This window comes from Pelodiscus sinensis, unplaced genomic scaffold, assembly GCF_049634645.1.
Source record: "Pelodiscus sinensis isolate JC-2024 unplaced genomic scaffold, ASM4963464v1 ctg98, whole genome shotgun sequence".
Lineage (NCBI taxonomy): Eukaryota > Metazoa > Chordata > Testudines > Trionychidae > Pelodiscus > Pelodiscus sinensis.
In genome coordinates this window covers 201,419-219,492 of record NW_027465895.1, presented here as the reverse complement: position 1 = coordinate 219,492, position 18,074 = coordinate 201,419, and the positions used below count along the sequence as shown (strand labels likewise).

General features: G+C 65.3%; 1 protein-coding gene across 2 annotated transcripts in view; it reads left to right on the top strand.

Moving 5' to 3' along the window:
• Positions 1–18,074, top strand: part of CDH22 (cadherin 22) — a 108,284-nt gene that overhangs the window by 83,077 nt on the left and 7,133 nt on the right. The window contains exons 9-11 of one of the 2 annotated variants that reach the window (XM_075916203.1): positions 165–231; positions 12,026–12,147; positions 12,385–12,502. In XM_075916203.1, the coding sequence (XP_075772318.1) occupies positions 165–231; positions 12,026–12,147; positions 12,385–12,502 (307 nt within the window). The remainder of the gene's footprint in view (positions 1–164; positions 232–12,025; positions 12,148–12,384; positions 12,503–18,074) is intronic. The other variant, XM_075916202.1, reaches the window with a different exon arrangement.

Here is an 18,074-nt window from a genome sequence, read left to right as displayed (position 1 = left end):
CCTGGAATAAGCGGCGGGGGAGCCCCTGCAGCTGAGGCCCCTTGGATCAGCTCCGAGAGCGGCCGGAGGGCAAACACTCGCCTCAGGCTCCAGAGCCTCCCCAGCGTCAGGCCTTGCTGCGCCGAGAGCTTTCCCCACACACGGCCCCTCTCCCTGCCTCCCAGGGGCCAGGGGCGTTCCCGGGCCAGGCTCTCTCCCGGCGGCTGGCAGGAAGCCCGCGAATTTCTCCCGGTAAGTTGGGTGGTGTCGCTGCTTGGGAGGCGCCGGGTCCTGGTGCCTTCTGAGCGTGCGGGGGTGACGGACGGTTGTCGAGGGCGCGGGCAAGGGAGACACGGCGGGATTTGCCCTGTCGTTCGCAAGGAGCTTGGGGCCGATGATTTTCTCCGGGTTTTGTGGATGTTTCCTGCCCTCGGCGAATTCCCTTCCCTGCTGTTGGGCCGGCTCTGCCCTCGCCCTGCCGAGCGCTTCCCAGGGGAGGACACCGACGTTACAAAAGCTGCTCTTCGAAAGGCGGAAGAGCCAGCAGGGAAGCAGAAGGCCAAGCGGCCCGTTAGCGTCTGTGGAGTCTGAGCTCCTCGCCAGGGTGGCTGACGGAAGAGCCCACAGCCGAGAGTCCCCTGTGTGCCCTGAACATTTCCCCTCCCGCGTCTCCCCGAGAGCCGGCGCACTCCCTGCGGGGGAGAGACGTTTCCTGCCGGCGAAATGAGTCTTCAGCACGGCAGCAGCGACGGGAGCCCCCCTGCGGCGGGGAGGGCGCTGGCGGTGCCCCGCAGCGGGGAGGGCTCTGGCGGTGCGGAGCAGCGGGGAGGGCTCTGGCGGTGCGGAGCAGCGGGGAGGGCGCTGGCGGTGCGGAGCGGCGGGGAGGGCGCTGGCGGTGCGGAGCGGCGGGGAGGGCGCTGGCGGTGCCCCGCGGCGGGGAGGGCGCTGGCGGTGCGGAGCGGCTCCGCTTTACACAAACAGGAGGGGACACGAATCAGAAGGGAAATATTTACCCGCAGCAGCTCGCTCTCGGAACAAGCCGGCAAAGGCTGCGGGGCCCTGTCACACCGGATTACCGCAAGCGCGGGGAGACGCTCAGTGTCTGACTTCGCCGCCAGCCAGCTCTGACTCATCCCTTTCAGCTGCCCTGACTCCTGCCTGCGCCGCTACCCGAGCGCTTTGTAACCATGCAATATTAATGGCTGGTGCGGCGTGGAGAGTGCAATTGATGTCTGGGCTCTCTGGGGGGAAGGGCGATTGGAAAGGTTCGGCCTGCCAGCACGCGGCCCTAGGACAGATGACAGGCCAAGCCCAGAGCAGCGCTGGGGGTTGGTGCCAAGGCAGCGTGGGGGGCGGTGCTGGGGGGGTACCAAGGGGAAGGAGCAGGGGGGCTGTAAGGAGCCTGTGACGGCGCGTTGGGGATTTCCCGTCTCCTGCACCCCCGTAGTGGCACAAACAGACTCCCCCAGCCAGTAGAACAGGGGAGTTTATTGCCTCTCCAGGATACAGCCCAGCACAGATGGAATCCGGTTCCAGGGCAGGCCTAGGATGCCTCAGCCCCCTTGAGATGGGGGAGCCTGGGCCCCTAAACTCCAGCCCCTTCCCTAGGCTGTCTCCTCCATGATCCCAGACAGCAACTCAACTCCCTCACTTCCAGACCTGCCCCCAGCCAGGGCTCCACTCCCCTTTTCCCTATCGTTCCGCTCCCTGGGAGATAACTGGTCAGACAGGTTCTTAGCCCCCTTGCATAATGACTCATCCCCTGCCCTGTTGGGCCGTGCTGCAGACAGCAGCTAGTGGGGGTCACTCACAGCCCACTGCCCAGCACAGCAACCAGCAAGGTACCCCCCACTACATCACACAGCCCCCCCGAGTTTGAGCAATTTGCCCTGAGTGGACACCCTCAGCGGTGCCCAGCCCCAGACGGGAGACCTTCCCAAACAGGCCCCACACCAGTCCCACCGAGTGCTCCAGCTGCCAATCCGGCCGGCAGGAAGCCTCCCGAGCAAAACCCCCAGACACCCCAGTTCTCCCCGTGCCTCTATCCGCCCCGGGCCTAACACAGGTGAGGGGTTCTAGGACCCGATCTCACCCACTCCGAACGGGTCCTCCCATCCCAAAGAACCAGCCACAGATGCCCGGTCAATGTACCCCTGGATCTCACCCACAAGATCGCGCTGGGCCAGCCCTTTAGAATCCACAATCAAAAGGTTTATCAACAAAAGAAAGAAAAGGCTGAGAGTGAGGTGTGAAGGAGAACACACGTCCTGCATCCAGTCTCCCAGGTCTTGATGCAGGCTCAGCAGAGACGTTATAAACCGCTGGCTTAGAAGTCTCTGGTTACAGCCTATGTCAGGCGGGTCCACGGTTCTTCCCGGCTCGTGGTTCCCTGCAAGGCTGCATCTGGGATCAGCAGCTGAACTGAAGACAAAATGGAGATTGCCACATGGCACTTACGTCCTCTCCTGGCCCCTTCCTGGCCAGAGCAGTCACATGGCGAGTGGCCTGTCTCTGTTGCACATGCTGGTCGCCTGCCCTGGCTGGTTTGCAGGGATCCAGATTCCCAGACGCATTCCTCAGGTGTGGATTGGCACCTGGAGATCCATTGTCCCTGGAGCTTTGCTAATTAGCACAGTCACTGGCTGAACGTGCTTTGCTTATTGCTCTGCGTGAGACAGAATTTTCCAGCATCCACAGAGTCCATGTTTCTAACTCCACACAGACGTCACACAAGTCCATGAGTAGCGCACACACCATCAGTAGAACAGGAGCTTTCCTGGGACTCCTCACATGGCCCCTTTGTACAGACTTTACGGCAAACACCCCCAGGTGCAACAGTGATGGGGCAGCGCTGGGAATTGGGAGGGAAGCAAGGGACTTCCCGTCCCCCTTCCCCTCCAGCACCGGGGCACCCTGTCTGCTTGAGAGCGGTGTGGCCCGCTCGTCTTCCTATTGCCCTCCCCACGCTCCTTGCCCAGTCCTGCTCTGAGCTCCGCTCGCTACAGCCCGTGGTCCCTCGGAACTGAACGCGCGGCTCTAACGGGATGTTTGCTGCTTCCGCCCCCAGACCTGAGTCTGCCCGGCCTGCCAGGAGCCTGAGGCAGGAGCCCTGATGTGGGGTGCTACGTTACTCGGCATGCACCAGCAGCTGGGGCCCCCGAGTGGCAGGGCCCCTGGCCCCCCAGCCCCACGCTGCAGAAAGGAGCCAGTCGCCTCTGGGGCGGCAGGGCCAGGGCCGAAGGCCACACCCAGACTCTCCACCTGGGCGCCAGCTGTTTGAGGGGACGGTGGCCGGTCGGAGCCCCCTGTTCTGGGCGCCAATCGGCAGCGGGCAGGCTACGCGGGCCCTGGTAACGGGGCAGCCAACCAGCAGCCTGGGGCTGCTCAGCAAACCTGGCCGAGTGTTTGCCGAGATAAATCTTCATTTCACACCCAGGCTGTTTGCCTTCCTTAGGCTAATATTTGTGATTCTCTTCCTGCTTCCCTCGCTGCTCCTGTAAAATCAGGGGTACTCGACTGCTGTGTCCACTGCTGGCAACTGAGATGATAAGTCTTCCTGCTGGAGACCGGCTGTAATCAGAGCATTGTGTTTGGCTGCAATGTAATTACTCTCGTGCCGCTGAGCTGGGGCAGAGCTCGGGGGGGTGGGAGCCATTTCTACATTACTCGCTTCTCCCGCAGCCGCCGCGCGCTCGGCTACCCACGCTGAGTGAGGTGCCCGTGGTTAGTGCAGATGCACGGCCTTGTACCTGCACATGGGAGCGTGCAAGCAGTTGCACTCGTGTCTGCCACACTTGTGCAAAATGGGGGTGCACCACGTGTTCTAGCCCCCCTCTTGTGCACCCACTAGGACGCCCCACGCTCAGCCCCAATATGCTACTGTGCCACCTAGGCCCTGGGAGCCGGGCTGAGAGGAGAGCGAGTTCCTCATCGATCGGGCTTCCGCAGGGACAGAGAAGCCCTGGGTTTGTTCCAGGCCAGTTGCTATGGCAATGCAAGTGCTGTCCCTTTGGGCAGCGCCGCAGGACAGGCCTGTCTGCTCCCCCGGGAGGCGACTGGCTGCAGGAGCTGCAGGGCGGGAGAAGGAGCAGGGCCCGGCATCCGCGGATGGGAGTTATCACAGATCTGGCCCAGCTCTGCCCATGCCCTCGCAGCTCGGGCGCATCCAACCGCTCCTCCTGGCAGGGGCCGGGCACAGACGCCGTTCCGGGCTCTCGGCACGCCCAGCCGACGCCCCTCTGCGCACTTGGAACCGCCCAGCCCAGTGGCCGGATGCTCGATGGTCCCCAGGATTCCCCGAGGATGGGAGCACAGATCTGGGCGGGGCTGCGGTAATGCAACTCAGCAGAGACATGGAGGGACCTTGCAAAGGATCCTAAGCACCATGCATCAGTGGCAGCGTGGCCGCCTGGGTCAGGGTACACGCCGATGTCACGTCCGTCCCTGGCAGTCCTCTCGGGCCAACCACCTGCCCATTGGCATCCCTGGGGGCGCTTCAGAATTCGTTGGTCCTCTGTCCCTCTCGTGTTCCCCTTTAAACTCCCCAGCCCCAGTGCCTTCCCCCCCCGCTCGCCGCTGGGCCCTCCCCTGCAGCCTCTGAATACCGGGTGACCCGAACGGGCCTCCAGCTGCAGCCTCGCAGGGCGAAGTCCCGTCAGCCCCTTCGCCGGTGGCTTGACCCGCAGCCCTGCCGGTGGCGGGTGGGGATTTTAATGAGAAATGGCCGGCGGGCCGTTTGCCCGCTGCTGCTGGACGGGTGGGGGCCTGGGTGCTGCCCAGGAGTTCTGGGCTGCAGAACTGAGTTCGTGCCCATGTCGACAAAAGCCTCAGACTAGGTCCTGAGGAAATGCACCTTCTGGTCACTGCCAAAAGCCTCGGCTCCCCAGACGTCCTGCTTCCGCCAGCAGCTGCCTGCAGAGCCCCTCCCGTGGCCAGCGCACGAGGGGCAGCGGGAGCGATGGGGCGTGGTGCTAAGGGGAAGGGCCCTGCCTGACTGGGCTGCAGCTGAGACGTGCCTACGCGCCTCGGACACCAGGCTCAGAGCGTGAGCCGGCTTAGTGTGTGTGACGGCGCATTGGGGTTTTCCCGTCTCCTGCGCCCCGTAGTGGCACGGACAGACTCCCCCAGCCAGTAGAACAGAGGGGGTTTATTGCCTCTCCAGGGTACAGCCCAGCACAGATGGAATCTGGTTCCAGGGCAGGCCTAGGATGCCTCAGCCCCCTTGAGATGGGGGAGCCTGGGCCCCTAAATCCCAGCTCCTTGCTTAGGCTGCTTCCCCCCATGATCCCAGACAGAAACTCCCCACTCTCTTCCAGCCCTGCCCCCAGCCAGGTGCTGGTCTCCCCCTGGCGGCTGAGCCTGGGAGTCTGGTTAATCCACGTTTGGGAGAGTCAGTGAGACTCTCGGGGCCCCGGGTCACAGAGCAGGCAGCCCCCCACTACGCCACAGCGTGCACTTGGAAAACCAAGGAGGCCTGTGGCGCCTGGAGCGTCACGTTCTGCCGTGGGTCAGGGCCACTTCCTCCGCTGAGCGGCGTGGGAAAGCAGCCCGGGCGGGCGGCAGCTGCTGGGCCCAGCCCCCGCACTGGGCGCCGTTGGGACGACACTGTCCCTGTGCAATGGGCGTTCCAGCCGGGACTCCCGACCTCCACGGGCCATGTGACAGGTGCAGAGGCAAAGTGCCACCCGGCCCAGCCTGGGCCTCCAGGGTTCACTGAGGGCCGGGAGGGAGTGGGGAGGAGTCACCCCTCCTGCATGTCGGCTGCCCCCCCGGCTCTGCATCGCTCTTGCCCTGCTTGGCGAAGGCAGCTGCCAGTCACGGTTCCCAGCTCCTCCTGGCACTGCTGTTTCCAGCACCTCTCCCTGGCGCTGCGGGTTTTTCACGTCTCCGTCCTCAGCCTCCCCAGATGAATGGCAGCCAGGCTTGGGAGGAAGTGCAGGAAAGCGGCATGTTTAATTTTAATTTAGGAAACCGTTTAGGTAGCAGTCTCGCTTCCGCGCTGCTGTCAGTCAGCGTTCTCAGGGCTGACATCAATTAGTTTAAAAATATTGAATGTAATTTTGCCTGACACAACATATTGCAGCCACTGCAAAATATAATTTATTTTAGAAGAAGAAATAATTAAACTAATTTGCATGTCAGTCAGCTGAGCTGGAATACAGAGGAGAGTTGCAGCCAGGAAAGAGGATGCTCTCCTCCTTACACTGATCCCATCCTTCCCTGGCAGGTTCTGCCTTTCGTCCTGGCCGCTGATGGCCGGCTGCAATTTTCGTTTTCTGCCCAGCTCTGTTTGATGGTGGCCTTGTCTCTGCCTCGACAGCCTGGCTAACAGCACGGAGATGTGCTGCTTTCTGCCCAGATGGCTCTGTGCATGTCGGTGCCTATGTCCTGCCACGCGTACAGAGACCGGGGATGTTAGCGTGCACCCGTTCACAGGATTCACCCGTACGCCTGGGCTCAGCAGTTCATCCTAATGGTTAGAGGCAGCACGGTGGGGAGAGGCAGGAGTCGGTGCCCATGGGGAGCTGGCTTTTAAGCAGGCAGCAATGCATTGCTTCCATGGAGCCACCTGCCCCCTCACTGCCTCCCACAGAGGCAGCAGCGTGGTGGAGGGCAGGTGAGAGATGGTGCTCGCGGGGAGCCGGCTCCCTGTGCATACTGGCTCCCGCGGAACTGCCTGCCCCTATGCTGCTGCTCCTGTGTCAGCAGGGGTCAGGCGGGAGCTGGTGCTCACAGGGAGCCGGCTCCCTGTGCATACCGGCTCCCACGGAACTGCCTGTCCCCGGCGTTGCTGCCTCTCTGTCAGCAGGGGTCAGGCGGGAGCTGGTGCTCGCAGAGAGCCGGCTCCCTGTGCATACCGGCTCCCGCGGAACCGCCTGCCCCTATGCTGCTGCTCCTGTGTCAGCAGGGGTCAGGCGGGAGCTGGTGCTCGCAGGGAGCTGGCTCCCTGTGCATACCGGCTCCCACGGAACCGCCTGTCCCCGGCGCTGCTGCCTCTCTGTCAGCAGGGGTCAGGCGGGAGCTGGTGCTCGCAGGGAGCCGGCTCCCTGTGCATACCGGCTCCCACGGAACCGCCTGTCCCCGGCGCTGCTGCCTCTCTGTCAGCAGGGGTCAGGCGGGAGCTGGTGCTCGCAGGGAGCCGGCTCCCTGTGCATACCGGCTCCCGCGGAACCGCCTGCCCCTATGCTGCTGCTCCTGTGTCAGCAGGGGTCAGGCGGGAGCTGGTGCTCGCAGGGAGCTGGCTCCCTGTGCATACCGGCTCCCACGGAACCGCCTGTCCCCGGCGCTGCTGCTCCTGTGTCAGCAGGGGTCAGGTGGGAGCTGGTGCTCGCAGGGAGCTGGCTCCCTGTGCATACCGGCTCCCGCGGAACTGCCTGCCCCTATGCTGCTGCTCCTGTGTCAGCAGGGGTCAGGCGGGAGCTGGTGCTCGCAGGGAGCCGGCTCCCTGTGCATACCGGCTCCCACGGAACCGCCTGTCCCCGGCGCTGCTGCCTCTCTGTCAGCAGGGGTCAGGCGGGAGCTGGTGCTCGCAGGGAGCCGGCTCCCTGTGCATACCGGCTCCCACGGAACCGCCTGTCCCCGGCGCTGCTGCCTCTCTGTCAGCAGGGGTCAGGCGGGAGCTGGTGCTCGCAGGGAGCCGGCTCCCTGTGCATACCGGCTCCCACGGAACCGCCTGTCCCCGGCGCTGCTGCCTCTCTGTCAGCAGGGGTCAGGCGGGAGCTGGTGCTCGCAGGGAGCCGGCTCCCTGTGCATACCGGCTCCCACGGAACCGCCTGTCCCCGGTGCTGCTGCCTCTCTGTCAGCAGGGGTCAGGCGGGAGCTGAAGAAATCGGCGGTTACGTTTACACTAAATGGTTCTGCATTTCCCTACTAGAGAGACTGTGTGAGAGGAAGGGGGCACCACGCTCTCTGGGGCGTCCAGGAGGGGTGAGTGGAGCAGCCCGTTACACATACACGGCACTAACCACGGCCGCCCGCCCCAGGCCCTCGCCCCACGTTCCAGCAGAGCGATGCCGAGACTGGCTTGTGTCCCCCCCCAGAGCCAGGTGCGCAGCCTCCGCAGGCGGGCCAAGGTGTGTGCAGAATGTGCCTCAGAGCCCCCTGGAGCAGCTTGTGCAGCCTTTGCAATGTTCTCACCCGGAGGCCCAGCAGGGCAGCAGGCCCCCTGGATCCTGTTGGAGGGCCGCCAAGGATAACGGCCCCATCTCCCCAGGACTGCCCAGGGGAGGCGGCTGGCGGGCCGGGCCGCGGGCAGTGAATGTATCTGGGCACACGGAGCACTCGCCAGGCGGGCAGCGGGCATTTCCGCAGGCTCCTGGGCTTCGGTGCGATGATGATGGGGGGGGGCTGCTGTTCTCCGCGGATTGCAGCCTCCAGGAGCAGGCTGGCGCCGGGCTCGGCGGGAGAGATTGCACCGCCTGGGCTGGGGTCCGGCTCCGTGGGGCTCACGTCTGTCAGGGCGGCGCCAAGGACACGGGAGTAAATCCCAGGGGTTAGGAGCAGCCGTGGGCAGGAATGCGCCATCGCCCGCTAATTGCGTGTGCTCTGCGGGGGAGATGGGGAGAGGTCCGAGCGGCGCTCTCCCCCTTCTCGGCCCCTTGCATCCTTCCCCATCTCCTTCTGGGTGCGTCCCCTGCAGGGCAGCGCCGCGCCGGCTCCCTTGGGGGAGGGGCCACGGGGAAGAAGCGAAAATGCTCGCCCCACGGCCCGGGCCGCACTCAGACCCCCTTGCTCGCTCATTTCCCCCGTCAGCCGGAGCCAGCCCCCCCTTGCCCGCCCCACTGCTGCTGCACTAACCTGCTCTTAAAAATAGCCAGTTCTCCCGCCTGCCTCCCCAGCCCTCGACTCGCTGCAGCAGGGCTGGGTGGGCGACAGCGATAGCAGAGCCGGAGGCGGGCTGGGGTCTCCGCTAATTACAGAGCCGCTGCCTGACTCAGAGCAGAGGGAACGTTATCAGCCGGCGCAGCTGGGCCTCGGGGCCAGCCAAGGGGGGGTCCGTTCTGGGCGCTAGGCCTGGGGGGGTTGTAACACGACAAAGGGGGGGGCTGGACCTTCAAGGCCTGTGCCGGGGGCAAATCCCAGCTCCAAGCGACCTGCCGCCAGCTCCTCCCACGGGCGGGACACGCACCCCCCTGATCAGCACGTGCAGAGCGGCCGGGCGGGGGGGGGGGGGTCTGCTGGGTTCCAGCTGGGGGAGGGGAGCAGTTCTGCCATTTCCCAGCCGGCGGGGGCAGGTCTGCCATTTCCCCGCTGGGGGGGGAGGGGGGAGTCTTCTGTTTCCCAGCCGGGGGGGGCAGTTCTGCCATTTCCCAGCCGGGGGGGGGGGGGCAGGTCTGCCATTTCCCCTCTGGGGGGGGGGGTCTTCTGTTTCCCAGCCGGGGGGGGGGGGCAGTTCTGCCATTTCCCAGCCGGGGAGGGGGGGCAGGTCTGCCATTTCCCCGCTGGGGGGGGGGAGTCTTCTGTTTCCCAGCCGGGGGGGGGGGCAGTTCTGCCATTTCCCAGCCGGCGGGGGCAGGTCTGCCATTTCCCCGTGGGGGGGGGCAGTGTGAGTAGTGGGGGTGCTGTTACATTCACTGTACTGTGTGTGTGTGCACCTCAGTTCCCCCTCTCCTCCCCCGCCACGGCTCTCTCTGCGTGGGGGGGGCAGAGTCTCACACCTGGGGACCAGGGACAGAGATTCCCCTTGGCTCTGGGAGCCGGACAGTGCGGGAGGCGGCAGGGACCGGTTGCTGGGAGGGGGAGTTAGGCTGGGCTGGGGGAGGGGAGGGTGCTTTAGACCGAGGAAGGGGGTGAACCCCCCCAAGAGGACTGAGGCTCTGCCCTGGCTCCTGTGCTGCGCTGTGTCCCTGCGAGCCAATAACCCTTCCACTCGACTGGCCGGCAGAGAATCCCCTCTGGCTGCAGGTGGGGTGTAGGGCCCCGGTGCGTCGTCACAGGCAGATTGGCCGTTCCCCAGCCGGAGGGGGGGGCAGTCCGGCCGGAGGGGGGGGGCGGTTCGGCCGTTGCCCGGCCGGAGGGGGGGGGGGGGCGGCTCGGCCGTTCCCCGGCCGGAGGGGGGGGGCGGTTCGGCCGGGGGGGGCGGTTCGGCCGTTCCCCGGCCGGAGGGGGGGGGCGGTTCGGCCGTTCCCCGGCCGGAGGGGGGGGGCGGTTCGGCCGTTCCCCGGCCGGAGGGGGCGGCGGTTCGGCCGTTCCCCGGCCGGAGGGGGGGGGCGGTTCGGCCGGGGGGGGCGGTTCGGCCGTTCCCCGGCTGGAGGGGGGGGCGGTTCGGCCGTTCCCCGGCCGGAGGGGGGGGGCGGTTCGGCCGGGGGGGGCAGTTCGGCCGTTCCCCGGCCGGAGGGGGCGGCAGTTCGGCCGTTCCCCGGCCGGAGGGGGGGGCGGTTCGGCCGTTCCCCGGCCGGGAGGGGGCGGGGGCGGTTCGGCTGTTCCCCGGCCGGAGGGGGGGGCGGTTCGGCCGTTCCCCGGCCAGGAAGAATGGCTTTCGGTGGCCTGGGAAGAATGGGTCCGAACTGTCCCCTCTGGGGGAGAGCCCTGCCCACCGCCCGGCGTGGCGGGAGACCTGGTGCCGAGTGGGCCGGCGGGCGCTGAACGGCCGTTTGTTTGCAAGCCCTGGGAGCAGCCGAGTGCCCTGGTGCACTGTTCCCTGTGTGCGCCCGGGGGTGCCACGAGGGCCGCAGGCAGCCCCTGTGCTCTGGGCTGCCGGGCCAGCGCCACGCAGGGCTTTTCCTCCGGCCCTGAGCTCGGGGCCTGGACAGAGCCAGCCCGGCAAGGTGGAGCGCGATGCCGTTAGCAGGGGAGCATCTGCCCAAGGGCTGCCCCACCTGGGCTCTGCCCCGGCTGCACAGGCTGCAAGGGGGTGAAATGCTCTGCCAGGAGCTCGCCTCCCTTCTCCGAGACGTCGCCCAGCCAGCCGGCCCTGGGGCTGCCTTCGACCCGCTCTGCCTAGCACGTCGCTGGCCATGGCTGCCTGCGGCCTGCCGGGGCGATAACGAGAGAAGGAACGTTGGCAGCTTCTGCCTCCTGCTCACCAGCGGCTGGGAATGCGGCCTGGCTGGGGTGTGCGTGTGCAGTGTGTGTGTATGCGCGTGTGCGGTGTGTGTGTGTGCGCGTGTGCAGTGCATGTGCGTTGCATGTGCAGTGCGTGTGTGGTGCGTGTGCGGTGTGTGTGTGTGCAGTGCGTTGTGTGTGCGGTGTGTGTGTGCGGTGCGTGTGCGGTGCGTGTGCAGTGCGGTGCGTGTGCGGTGCATGGGAAGAGCTCACCACAGGAAAAGGGAATCTCAGAGCCGAGTGCTGCATTCGCTGCTGACACTGTGAGGTCCTTATTTCTTGTGGTGGTGAGTTCCACAGTCCAAGCCGGGTTCCCCGCCTCTGTTAACCAGTGACAGCTGTCACAGGCCGTTCTGTGAGATGGAGGTTGGCTCTCGGAGAGCTGGCCTAGTCCACTGGACACCCCCTCCCGGGCAGGGCCCACCAATGCAGACACATCCCGGGGCCAGGCCGCACGCAGCCGGCGAGGCCCGCCAGACCCCTTGTGCCAGTGGAGCCCAAAAGAAAGCGCATGCGTCACCGGCCAGGACCGCAGAGGCCTGGGGCCAAGGCCCTGCCGCTCTGGGGACGCCCAGGCCAGGCAGCGGGAGCCTCGGGGAGGACCGGGGCTGGATGTGACGTGCCCAGTGGGGTTTGCATCGATCCGTAACTCCGTCGCGTGCGGCGGCACCTTCCCTGCACTGACGCTGCCCCGAGGTGACGCCGTCAGGGCCCCTCACACGTGCCCTCTGCCCAGCTGTCGGTCTCACCGGGGCAGGTTCGTGCCCAGAGCCTGCCCGTAGCTAGAGCGAGCTGAGACCCCCCAGCCCGGGGGTTTCGCGTGTGGCCATTCAGCTGGTGCTGCTGAGCGTGGGGGCGTTGCCCCGCCCCGGAGCCAGGCTGCATGTCGGGGGGTTGCTGGCTGTGCGAGAAATGGAGCGAATGGGGGGGCCGAGAGCTGGGGTCAGGTCCCTGTGGCTGGCAGGGAGGCCCCCAGCGAGGTCGTGTGTTCGCTTTGTTCCAGACAACCATGCTCAGGTGTCTCGAGCGTCTCTGCGCATCCGAATCCTGGACGTGAACGACAACCCGCCCGAGCTGGCCGCGCCCGCCGAGGCTGCGGTGTGCGAGGACGCCAAGCCTGGCCAGGTAACCTGTCCCGGGAAGGAGGCAGCCTGCCCCCTGCGGCCCACGAGGCGGGGGGGTGACTGGGGGCAGCTTTCTCAGAGCTACTCAGGCAGCCGCTGCCGCTCCCTCCTGCGAAGGGGGCAGCACCCCCGGGGGGCCTCTCCCTGGCGGGGGGAGCGGAAGGGCTGACTGGTGCCCCCAGTCCCGGTGCCGCGAGGGGCCCAGGCCTCCCCTGCAGCCTCTGCTCTCCTCCTGCAGCTGATTCAGACCCTAAGCGTGGTGGACCGGGACGAGCCGCAGAGTGGCCATCGCTTCTACTTCACGCTGGCCCCCGAGGCCACCAGCAGCCGCCACTTTTCTCTGCTGGACATCCAGGGTGAGTGCACCGCGGGTGGGACACGGCCGGCTCCCCTCCTCCCGGGGGGGCACCCAGCCGCCTGGCCCAGGGCTCAGTGGCCCGCAGCCGGGGCTCTCACGGGCCCTTTCTGCGCCCAGCGCTCCCGTTCGGGGCCCTGGCCTTGGGGCCGGGTGCCTGGCTGCTATTGCCAGGGAGGTGGAAGCAGCCTCGCCTCGCTGGGCCAGTTGTCCAGCACAAAGCCCTCTGGCCGGCAGCCTGTGGGCCCCGCCCCATGTCCAGCCTGCCCCACATCTGACTGCACGTCCAGGCCGCGAGGAGGTGCCACCTGATGGGCAGAGCGGTGCTGGCCCTCACCCCGCCACCCCGGGCTCTTCCCAGTGCCGCTTGCTGGGCGCAGGGCCGCTCTGCACACGAGGGCGCTTTGCCAGGCTGCACCGGCCAAGCGAGAGCAGCCCGGTTCTCGCCAGCACACCTGCCCGGACGACCTGTCTGCCCGAGGAACCGGCTCCACGCGCCCGCCCGCTGCCTGGTCAGCTGATTCCGAACCTCCGCCAGCCCCTGCCCGCTGCAAGGCACGTAACCCCCGCACCGCCACGCTCCCGCCAGTGTAAAACACCCCAGAGTGCAGGGCGCTGCTCTCCCCACTGCCCCTGCTCCAGTGCAGCCTGGGGGCACATCTGCCCGACGGGCCCTGGGTCTGCTGCAGCAGGGAGAAGGGGAGCCATTGCTTGGCGCGAGCTGGCCTGACGCGGGGTCTGGAGCCTGCGGGAACGGAGCAGGGCTGCGTGCTCCCGCCAGGGCCCTGCCTTGCGGTTTGTGTCCCTGGCGGTCTAGGAGAGACGTGCCCTGCGATCTCGGGTGGCGCCCTCCGGCTGCAGAAGCCAGGGCCGGCGTCTGGCGACACGTGAGAGGGCGGGGCCGGGGGGCTGCTTCAGCACAGACGAGGCATCCAGGCCCCTTCCGGGAGCAGGGCTGGCACACAAGGGCTGCGCAAGGCCCCTGCCCTTTCCGGGCGTGCCGCTGGGCTGCGGTTGGACCCGGTCTCGCGCATTGGGGCTCTTCTTGACAGGCCTGTCCCATTTCCTGCTGCTTGGCACTAACGCCCTGCGTTGCCTGGGAGGCGCGCTCGGGACGGCTGAGTCCAGGTGGCGGCTGGCAGTGGCTCTGAGGGGCCTGGCGCACCCCACTAGCCAAGCCGCCAGCCCAGAGACCGGCAGCGCCAAGCAGAGCCCTCGAGCGGGGGACAGAACAAAGGCAGGAGGCTCTTGGGAAGCCCACGCTGCCTCCAGTTTTGCAGCCTTCGTCGCCCCGGCACATGGGCCAGTCTGCCCCTGGGTCACAGGCGGCTGGCTCTGGTGTGGGCCCGGTTCAGCGCATCCGCCTCCGGCTTGCCATGGAAAGCGCCAGTCAGACTCTGGCTGTGCTGCGGGCGGAATAATGCCGGTCCGGCGAGTGGCCCTCGCTGATCCTCTCCCCGCTGGGGCGCAGCTGGGCCGGGAGCCCAGCGTGTCACCTCGCCAGGGTTTTCTCCTCCGCTAGAGCGTGCCCCGAGTTGTTTCCTTCCTCGCCGCTGACGGGGGAGCCGCTCAGAACCGGGTGGGACGCTGCGTGAACCCGGTGACTGTAGCTTCGTGAATGGCTTCCCAGTGTGCCGGCAGGTCAGCTCGTCCATCGCCCTTCCCCTTCGTGTCAGCGTCCCAGGGGACCCTGCCCAGCAGGTCTCGGAGGGAGCCAACGGCTGCGTGTCTGAAGTCCAGGGTGTGTGCTTTGCTGCTCTCCTTCCTTCCTTTGCTCAGGGTCCTGAACTCGGCCATCTCATGGCCACTGCTGCCCAGGTTGTCACCCGCAGCTACTTCTCCCTGTTCGTGAGCAGCAGGTCAAGCTGCACATGGCCTCAGCACCTGTAGCAAGAAGTTATCCCCAAGGTTCTCAAAAACTGCCTGGATTGTCTGTGTCCTGCTGCGTTGGTCTCCCAACAGATGTCAGGCGATTAAAGTCCCCCATGAGAACCAGGGCCTGCAATCTGGAAGCATCTCTCAGTTGTCTGAAGAAAGCCTCGTCTACCTCATCCACCTGATCTGGTCTATAGCAGACACCAACCACAACATCACCCCTGTTGCTTCCACCTCTAAATTTAACCCGTAGACTCTCAACAGGCTTTTCTCCCTCCATATACTGGAGCTCCGAGCAATCCTACTGCACTTACATCCAGTGCAACTCCTCCTCCTTTTCTCCCCCGCCTGTTGTTCTGGAACAGTTTATGCCCTTCCATGCCAGCGCTCCAGTCATGCGAGTTGTCCCACCACGTCTCCGTTATTCTGATAAAATCACTGTTCTTTGACTGGTCCAGGGCTTCTAATTCTTCCTGTTTGTTGCCCAGGCTTCTCGCATTGGTGTACAAACCCCGCAGGTAGCCAGTTGCTCGCCCTGCCTTCTGCATCTGAATCAGGGGTCCCCCTTTGTCGCTCGTTCATCCTTGTGATTCTTCCCCGTGTCCGACTTCCTCACTCCCCTCAGGGCTTTGGTCACCATCCCCCAACGAACCTAGTTTAAAGCCCTTCCCACGAGGTTTGCAAGCCTGCCCGCGAAGATGCTCCTTCCTCTCTTGGTTAGGTGGGTCCCATCGCTTCCTAGCAATCCTTGCACCCGGAACAGAGTCCCATGGTCGAAGAAACCAAAGCCCTCTCTGCGACACCACCTGCGCAACCTCGCATTGACTTCCTCGATGAGACGATCCCTACCCGGACCTTTTCCCTCAATAGGGAGGATGGACAAGAACACCACTTGTGCTTCAAACTCCTTGATCCCAGCGCTATGTGATCTGCTGTGACCCGCTGTGACGTAGTGGGGGTGTAACTTGCTAACTCACTGGCCACTGTCTGTAGCACCACCGAGCAAGACAGGCGATAAGTCACTATGCAAAGAGGGTGTTTCAACCTGTCTGACCAGCTACCCCCCCATGGAGAGGAACAAAGGAAGGTGGATGCTGCCCTGGCTGGGGGGCAGGGCTGGAGGAGAGTGAGTTAGTTTCTGTCTGGAAGGATGGAGGAAGCAGCCTCAGCAACAGGCTGGGGGGTTTAGAAGCTGAGACTCCTGCCCCATATCAAGAGGGGCTGAGGCATCCTAGGCCTGCCCTGTAACCTGATGACATCTGTGTTGGGCTGTATACTGGAGAAGCAATAAACCACCTCTATTCTACTGGCTGGCGGAGTCTGTTCGTGCCATTCCGGGGGTGCAGGAGACGGGGGACCCCAACGCGTCATCACACCCGCTCAAGGTCGTTCTTGGCCTATCGTTAGTTCCCACATGGAGAAGCAGGAAGGAGCAGCGATCCGAAGGTTTAATCACTTTTGGAAGAGTCTCGGCCACATCTTAAATTTGGGCTCCCGGTAAGCAGCACGCTTCTCAAGATTGCAGGTCTGGACGGCAGATGGATGACTCAGTCCCTCTTAGGAGGGAGTCCCTGACCACCACCACCCGTCGTCTTCTTTTGGGGGGGGTTGTGGAACCCCCATCCCTAGGACTGCACATCCCATGCCTTCCGGTAGATGGTGTTCCCTTCTGATTTCTTCCCTGAGAGGTCCCTGGCAAAGCATTCTCCACCGCAGTGCCTGTGCAGAGAGCCTGAAAGCTGTTACTTACCTCTATCGGGATGGGGGATACCGCCTGTACTGCCCTCTCTGGCTCTTCAGCCTGCTGTGCCTGCAGGATTAAACGCTGTCTTCATCCTCTGATGGAGTGCAGGGTCGACACTCGGGCCTCAAGTCCTCTCATTTTTTCTTCCAAAATGGTGACCAGCTTGCACTTAGTGCAGATGAAATCCCTTCTGTCTTCCCGGAGCTGTCCAAACCTGCCTGCCTCCCGAGAGATTCCACAGATGGTCTCAGTGCCCCCTGAAGGGCAGAAGAGAAACAAAATGCAAGAAAAAGAGCAAACCCTATGGGGCTTCCTGGCACATGGTGGGCAGTTGGCAGCCGGCAGGGGCGGGCGTGTGGTGGGTGCATGGCGGGTGGCCGGTGGGGGCGGGCGCGTGGCAGGCGGATGGTGGGGGCAGGCGCGTGGCTGGCAGTCGGTGGGGGTGGGTGCGTGACGGGGGCGGGCGCGTGAAGGGCGCTCGACGGGGGCGGGAGCGTGGCGGGCGGAGGCAGGCGAGTAGTGGGCGGCCGGCGGGGGCGGGCGCGTAGCGGGTGGTCGATGGGGGCGGGCGAACAGTGGGCGGCCAGCGGGGGCGGGTGCAGGCACGTGGTGGGCAGCGGTCTGTAAGAGCTTTCTGCAGCATGAGCGGGACCTGACCGGAACCAAAGCGGGCCTTGCAGCGCTGTGATCTGCTTCCCAGAGGCGCTGGGGACTGGCGTGAAGCACGTCGGTGTGACGTAGTGGGGGTACTTGCTGGGCTGTGGTGACCCCTGCTGTCTGGAGCAAGACCCAGCAGGGAAAACCTCGCTAGGCAGAGGTAAGGCCAAACTGGTTGAACCAGTGGCCAGACACCCCCCATGGAGAGGAACAAAGGAAGGTGGAATGCTGCCCTGACTGGGGGGGCAGGGCTGCAAGGGAATTTAGTTAGTTACTGTGGGAGAGCATGGAGGAGAGCCTAGGAGAAGGGGCTGGAGTTTAGGGGCCCAGTCTCCCCCATCTCAAGGGGGCCTGAGGCATCCTAGCCCAGCTCTGTGGCCAGATTACATCTGTGCTGTGCTGTATCCTGGAGAGGCAATAAACTTCCTCTATTCCACCGGCTGGTGAAGTCTGTTTGTGCCATTTCGGGGGTGCAGGAGACGGGGAACCCCCAACGCGCCGTCACAGTCGGTCCAAAGAGCTACATGGGGGTTGCGGGACATGCTGGAACGGCTCCACATAGAGCTCCTGTCCTCGCGCCATCGCCGAGCCAGGACTGGCCTGGCACCAGTCCGGCGGGGAGCAGAAAGCCCCACGGAAGGGCCAGAGTTGGGCACAGACCCACTGAGCTGGGAAGTCTTGGCCCCGAGTTCTCGTGCGTATTTCCGGCTGGTACGTGCCGAACCCCTGGGAACGTCCATGGGGCCGGATGGGAGCGCTGCTGAGTTCCTGGGGCCTGGGCCGACCGGGGAGCCCTGCAGGCTGCCCCGAGTGCCTGGGCACCTCGCTTGGGCCTAGCGAACGTGGGCCCCTCCCGGACGGCGCTGTTCCTATGACGGCTGTCCTTGGCCTGCTGCTCCGCGGAGAGCTGGGCAGCGATGCACCGCGGCTCCTGTTACCTGCCTGCTCCGCGGAGACCTGGGCAGCGTAGCACCGCGACTCCTCTTACCTGCCTGCTCCGAGGAGAGCTGGGCAGCATAGCGCAGCGGCTCCTCCTACCTGCCTGCTCCGCGGAGAGCTGGGCAGCGTAGCGACACGACTCCTCTTACCTGCCTGCTCCGCGGAGACCTGGGCAGCGTAGCGCCGCGACTCCTCTTACCTGCCTGCTCCGCGGAGACCTGGGCAGCGTAGCGCCGCGACTCCTCTTACCTGCCTGCTCCGCGGAGACCTGGGCAGCGTAGCGACACGACTCCTCTTACCTGCCTGCTCCGCGGAGAGCTGGGCAGCGTAGCGCCGCGACTCCTCTTACCTGCCTGCT